This window comes from Chionomys nivalis, chromosome 2 (assembly GCF_950005125.1).
Source record: "Chionomys nivalis chromosome 2, mChiNiv1.1, whole genome shotgun sequence".
NCBI classification, from domain to species: domain Eukaryota; kingdom Metazoa; phylum Chordata; class Mammalia; order Rodentia; family Cricetidae; genus Chionomys; species Chionomys nivalis.
The window spans coordinates 84,325,166-84,331,226 of record NC_080087.1 but is presented as its reverse complement, the minus strand read 5'-3'; the positions used below and the strand labels follow the sequence as shown (position 1 = coordinate 84,331,226).

Sequence of the window (6,061 nt, the reverse complement as noted above, 5' to 3'; positions counted from 1 at the left end):
CCTGATTTTATTGTGGTTGTTGTGTGTGCATGTGCTGTCTCATGCCCATAGACGTCAGAGGACTGTTCAGAGATCTAATTCAGGTCCTCAAGCTTGTGTGGTAAGCCATTTTATCCACTGAGCCATCTTGCCAGCCCTGGTCTTTTTATTTGTATGGTGCTGGAGGCAGATGGGAGCTCTTAACACAACCCTTGTAACCAAGAAAGCCACAGTGGCCAATGAGGCACCAGTTCAGATTAGGGTGGCAGGGCTAGAAATACAACCTTGTTGATACCGTACTTGCATATCATATAAGAGATCCACAGCACTGTGGAAACTGACAAGGTGATGTGCACTTGGTAAGTAAAGGCAGGCAGATGGAGGTCCCAGATTCTTGGAACTCAAAGTCATCTTCAGTATCATACAGAGTTCCAGGCCATCCTGGACTATGTGGGATGCAGCCTCAAAATCAGGGTCTGCGGAGACATCAGAGCTAGTGTGCTAGTTTCTGCCTTCATGCACAAGTTGAGTGCAGACAGATAACTCCAGGAGTGGCCAGGTTCATGCAGGTCCTCCTGCTCATACTGGAATGGGCCTTTTACAGGAAAGAAGGCTGTTGGTTTGGGCCCCACCAGGATTATATTCCAAGAAGACTCCTTTAATGAGCAGCAGACATTAGTTTCAAGGGAAACTTTATTGAGAGAGCAGTAAGCTTCAGCAAACCCCGACTCAGCCAAGCTTGGATAGCACCTGCAGTGCGTCTGCCCGCCCTAGCTGGGCCAGGTGTATGCCAAGCTGTCCCAGAGTAGCAGATGGCTCTCTTGCCACCACCATCTCAATCAGGGCTCTCAGGGGTGAGCGATTGGGCCGCAGTGAGTAGGCAAAGGTAGACCAGGTGGCAGGCAGCCCATATCTTGCAGCCAGGTGTCGTGTGGTACCATAAGCCATGCTCCCGCCAGGCCCAGGCTCAGGGTCCAGCAGCATAATCAGTTCCTCCAGAACTTCCAGCTCGTCCAGGAGGCGAGACAGGGGCTGTGAGGTCAGGCCCTGAAGCTCTGGAAAACCAGGAGGGTAGTGAAGGGGAGGAAGGACAAGCTTCAAGGTCACCTTCCCTCCTGGGCAGGGCTGTCCCCTACTAACCCCAGTTTGAGAGCTGCAGTGGTGGTGTCTTGTCGGTGTTCCTACTTCCCAACACCTCCAGGGTGCCTGGAGAACACCAGTGTGCAGAGGTGCTGGGGCCTCCAGAAGCCAAGCTGAGACAGGGATGGGAGCAGGCTTTTCTCTTGAACAAAGAGAGCAAGACCACTACCAAGAACAGGAGCACCAGGAAGAGGGTCAGCACTGAGGGTGGAGCAAAGTCCGGCTTGGAGACCTTGTTCTTGGTTGTCTGTCCCTGGTCCAGGGAGATAGAGAGCCCTGCTTCTCCAGCTGTCAGAGGACAGACTTCCTTGGGAGGGATGGGCTTCTGAGGATAGGGGTTTGAGAGTGAAACAGGGCCCATCCGGCCAAGCCTCCCCCCCACCCCTTAGGCCCTTAAATGGATCTACCTCTCCTGCCCCCACCTCATCCACCCACTGAAGGCATTGCACTTGGGGATTCTGCTGTGCTCCCCCACCCTCTTGAGTGAGGCTTCCTCACTGACCCAAGCTTTGCTCATGGAACTCACAGCAGCCCACCGCTACCTCAGGCAATCCCTGTCCCAGAGCCCAGGCATCAAAGCACCTTTCTACACTGCTTCTGGGTTCTACTGTGGCTCTCCATACGTGCGGGGGTTGTGGCTCCGCTGCTACAGGGGCTACACAGCTCTGTGCCATTGGGGTTACAATACCCAGGAGAACACTTCCTGAAAGGATGTGCTACGGTGTCACCGAAGTCATTGAGTCCGCAGTTTTCTGTAAACTCGTAGTCTAGTAGGACATATGGGCTCCAGAGGCACGTCTGCGCACAGGCCTTCCCTCCAACGCTAGTTGGCCCTCCCCCTTCAAATCCACAGGAAAACCCACTCCTTTCCCCACCCACTCTACCAAGTCCTGCCCACATTGTAAAATCTACATAAGCCCTTTCTCCCTCTCTCCCCACTCACAGGTAAAATTCGCTTTGTGTCCCCCTCCTAACCTATCCTTTCTGCACAGGCTCAGTCCATCCTCCCAGTTTTACTTGCCGAAGACCCAGCGCCCATACTCTTCAAACAAGCCCCACTGCCAGGTCCAGCAAGAACCTTGCCACTTCCTAGCACCCCTTATCTCGGTACTATCTAGTGCTCACCAGGACAGGCAGGAGGCCCAAAGCGCTGCAGGCAGCTCCGGCAGCACCTGTTGTCAGGGTTCCAGTACTCAAGGCGGCCGCAGAACCAAGAGACTTCCCGCGAGGCAGTTCGAATCAGCAGCAGCACGGCCACTGCGGCTGTCCAGAAAATACATCTGGGCCCCATCTCAGCAGAGCCTGTAACCTGTGGGTTGTGACCACAGGACTTTCTTCCATCCACACCACTTCTGCAGCACTTTCCAGGAAGTCCAGGGCAGGAGGAAGTGGTGGGTGTAGGGGCGCAGAATTCTAGGTGGGGCCTCTTTGAGGGCTGGTGTGCCCCATACCCAACTCCAGGCCCACAGGCCTAAAAAGAACTTGATGTGGATGGTCAGATTATCTGTCCTCACACACCTGCCTTCTCATTGTCTTCTCTAAGATGGGGTAACAGAACCTGTCTGACTAGGTGAAGGCCGTGGGGGGGGAGGCGGGGGGGAATCTACTAAAAACATCCCAGTAGTCAGGTGTGGGGCGCATACCTTTAATCCCAGCACTTTAATCCCAGGAAGGTAAAGACAGAAGGAGCTCTGAGTTTGAGACCTGCATGGTCTACAGGGAGAGTTTCGGGCCAGCCATAGTTACATGGTGAGACCTTGCCTCAAAAACCAATTAAAGGCCGGGCGGTGGTGGCGCACGCCTTTAATCCCAGCACTTGGGAGGCAGAGGCAGGCAGATCTCTGTGAGTTCGAGACCAGCCTGGTCTACAAGAGCTAGTTCCAGGACAGGCTCCAAAACCACAGAGAAACCCTGTCTCGAAAAACCCAAAAAAAAAAAAAAAAAAAAAAAACCAATTAAAGCCTTTTAATCCCAGCACTCAGGAGGTAGAAGCAGGTGGATCTCTGAGTTTGAGGCCAACCTGGTATACAGGGCTATTTCCAGCAGGCCAACCTGGTCTACAGAGCTAGTTCTAGGACAGCTAGGGCTGTTACACAGAGAAACCCTGTCTTGAAAAACAAAAACCCAAAACCAATTGAAACAAACCACAAACCAAACACCACAGTACTAGAAGATGGCCAAAGCTTTCCAAGCTCTGAAAGGGTAGGGACTAGTGTTTTCACTCAGGGTGGCGTGGTGGGCTTCAGTGTTCAGGTCTAACCTGCGGACTCACGATCCGACCCATGCCTCCCCTCCTTTTCTCATCCCCATCTGTTGGGAATCCTCCAACCTGCCACAATCGGGGACCTCTCCCTAAAAGGCACCTAGAAAGGGGAATCTAAGGTTTGGGTACAAAAGCAGACCCAACTTACCGGTGCAGACCCAGACCCAAAGCCTCCTTTCACAGCTGGTTCCAAGCTGCTCTGCCGAGCCTGTGGTTGGTGTACACATTCTCTTAGATGTGGGGGTGGGAAGAAACCACACACTCAAAGTCTAAAGCTTTATTAGAGGAGGGATGGGAGGAGCAAATTCCTCTGCTGAGCAGATTACATTGTGAAGTTCTGAAGCCTGGGATGGAACTGGAGTGAAGAGGGCTTTGAGAAGGGACCCTGCACAGGAACGTCTCTGCCCTTGGGTGAGGAACAGGAGCACCAGTCTCAGAAGCGACCATGTCGGTGGTCTGGGGAACGGCGCCGGTTCCTTTCTCGGGGACGGTGGCCTGTATGGGATCTTGGGGGTGACCTGGGAAATGGGAAGAGGTGTGGACAGAGATGGGTAGGAAAGTTAGGAATGGTGTGAAGATTTTCCCAGGCTGCTCTCAGGCACAGGATGGTTGTTAATGTCACTTCAGGATTGGTACTCAGGGGTGGGTATTCAGGCTGGTCTTGGGTTTGGAGTTCACACTGTTTGGGGCACTGTGACTAAGGTACTTGAATAATCCTTTACACTGTGTCACTGTGATTGGTTTGCTAAACAAGCTGACTGGCCAATAGCTGAACAGGATCAAGTTAGGCAGGAAAGCGAAACAGAATGAGGGGCTATGGGAGGGCAGAGTCAGGGAGTTATCAGTCAGATGAGGCAGCACATAGATTAATAGAAATGGGTTAAGTTGTAAGAGCTAGTTAGTAACAAACACGAGCTACTGGCTGAGCATTTGTAATTAATATAAGCCTCAGTGTTTATTTGAGAGCGACTACAGGACAGGAAAACTCCGCCTACTGGTCATGCTCTCCAGGCAGGGTTCAAAACTATATATATATCTATCACAAGAGCCTTGAAATGGTATACCCACAAAATCAGAATCATCTCAAGGTATAGGAGAACTTGGCAAGCTGGACCTGAGGTACCTATGCCTGGGTCCTCGCCCATAGAGCTGCCGGCGCAGGTTCCGGGATATGGGTCGTAGGTGCATGAAGTTGCAGAAGCCACCTCGGGTACATTCCCTAAGAACAGACAGAAGAGGCCATCACCACTGACAACCCCTACCAAACCCTGAAGCGCCTGGGACTCTGATGCCCAGCCCACTCCTCTACTTCTGCCATACCCCATCTCGTACTGCCGGCAGCACGACTCTCGGAAGTCAGTGACAGGGGACAGCTCCGCGTGCACAGCCTGCCCGTTGAACCAGCGGTTATTGAGTTCAGTCACGGCCCGCTCTGCATCCTCCTCCCGGCGGAACTGAGGGGAAAGTGGATGACCATGGGCTGTGGAAGTCAAGATCTTCAGGGGATGAGTCAGCTCTGAGTGACAATCCTCAGGCTGTGAGGTCTCAGTGGTGGCCATCAGCCACTCAACTGTTTCCACTGCTGGGCTCTAAGCAGGGGGCAACAGGCACCTTAACATAGACATTGCCCACGAGGTGGTCCCCAAGGTTGTCACACACATTCATCTCTTCGATCTCTCCGTACTTCTCCTGCAGTTCTGTGAACACCTCCTGCAGAAGATGGAGAGAGACTCAGCTAAGGTCTGGCACACAGGGAACCCAGCTACCCGGCAAGTCTCACCTCAAAGAAGTTATCATAGTGCTCTTGCACCTCCACGTCGCTCACGTGACCTGGCGGCGGGACAAAGGGGGAAATGAGGGCGTAGACTGCTGGGGGTTGTCTGCCCGGCCCCTGACCTGACTGGTTTTCTTACTCACAGTGCGATCCGTCTGCCGTTTGGGCTGTGTTCTGTGGATTTCGGTACAAGTTGAGCAGCACTATGGTCTGAACAAAAAATAAAGAGGCCTGGGCTCAGAAATCAGGGCTGCATGCAGAGTGGGTGTGAGGCTGGGGACCGAGACGGGAACCACTGGAGTTTGTCAGAGATGCTTGCGCCTAAGAAACGACCCGGACAGCAAAGGGGCGTGGCCTGCGCACATGGGAGGTGTGGACCAGTCCCCGAGAGAAGGTTCTACTCAGAGGGCCAGGTCAGAAAGCAAGAGAGATTGGCTTTAGGAATCCGGAAGAGGCGGGGCCTCGGGATGATGGGCAGCAGATAAAGCGCGGAGTGGCACGAATCTGGGTCTCACCTGGCTGAATGTCGGTTTGTTGTGAAGTCGGGAGCACCGGTCCCCGTGCCGGCAGGCCCCAATCTTAAAGTAAAAAGAGCAGTTAACCCTGGAAGAGGTGCAAAGACAGAGGTAAACCGAGGGCCGGGAAGGCCGGGCATCCCACGAACACTGCCCTGTCCACCCAGCCCATAAGGACCCAAGTGCCCCGGCTCCCTGAGAGGCCACTCCCTTCATCATTCTCACTTGTCCTTCTCAGTCCCGAATATCGAAGCTAAATATTCAGCCATTTTTACCCGAACACTCCAACGCGCCTGCTCCTTGCGTCACTTCCGTTGCTTAGGAGCGTTGGGAAGTGTAGTTTGTACCTGCCTGTGCCGCGATTGCGCACGCGTGTTGGAGGCCCGCTTG

General features: G+C 53.5%; 2 protein-coding genes across 2 annotated transcripts; both read right to left on the bottom strand.

Annotated features, from left to right (window-relative positions):
• Positions 1–687: 687 nt before the first annotated feature.
• On the bottom strand, positions 688–3,569 carry Igflr1 (IGF like family receptor 1). The gene is made up of 5 exons (XM_057757102.1): positions 3,531–3,569; positions 2,245–2,428; positions 1,702–1,886; positions 1,120–1,444; positions 688–1,034 (listed from the first exon to the last, which is right to left on the bottom strand). Exons 2-5 carry the CDS (start codon positions 2,408–2,410, stop codon positions 709–711), a joined length of 1,002 nt encoding a protein of 333 aa, XP_057613085.1. The 5' UTR covers positions 2,411–2,428; positions 3,531–3,569; the 3' UTR covers positions 688–708.
• A 113-nt stretch (positions 3,570–3,682) lies between these two features.
• Positions 3,683–6,015, bottom strand: U2af1l4 (U2 small nuclear RNA auxiliary factor 1 like 4). Its single transcript, XM_057757378.1, has 8 exons — positions 5,897–6,015; positions 5,672–5,759; positions 5,300–5,366; positions 5,163–5,212; positions 4,994–5,092; positions 4,703–4,836; positions 4,506–4,601; positions 3,683–3,900 (listed from the first exon to the last, which is right to left on the bottom strand). The coding sequence occupies exons 1-8, from the start codon at positions 5,938–5,940 to the stop codon at positions 3,816–3,818; spliced, it is 663 nt and encodes a 220-aa protein (XP_057613361.1). The 5' UTR covers positions 5,941–6,015; the 3' UTR covers positions 3,683–3,815.
• Positions 6,016–6,061: the final 46 nt, after the last annotated feature.

Bases quoted from the DNA above. Each gene is read 5' to 3' on its own strand.
- Igflr1 (XM_057757102.1), bottom strand. From the start codon at position 2,410: ATGGGGCCCAGATGTATTTTCTGGACAGCCGCAGTGGCCGTGCTGCTG. The intron at 1,445-1,701 runs GTGCTTTGATGC...CCCTATCCTCAG, and splicing joins CCCAGAAGCAGTGTAGAAAG to AAGCCCATCCCTCCCAAGGA. The intron at 1,035-1,119 runs GTTAGTAGGGGA...CTGGTTTTCCAG, and splicing joins ACTGCAGCTCTCAAACTGGG to AGCTTCAGGGCCTGACCTCA.
- U2af1l4 (XM_057757378.1), bottom strand. From the start codon at position 5,940: ATGGCTGAATATTTAGCTTCGATATTCGGGACTGAGAAGGACAA. The intron at 4,837-4,993 runs GTGCCTGTTGCC...CTTTCCCCTCAG, and splicing joins TGGGCAATGTCTATGTTAAG to TTCCGCCGGGAGGAGGATGC. The intron at 3,901-4,505 runs GTACCTCAGGTC...CCCATTTCCCAG, and splicing joins GGGCGAGGACCCAGGCATAG to GTCACCCCCAAGATCCCATA.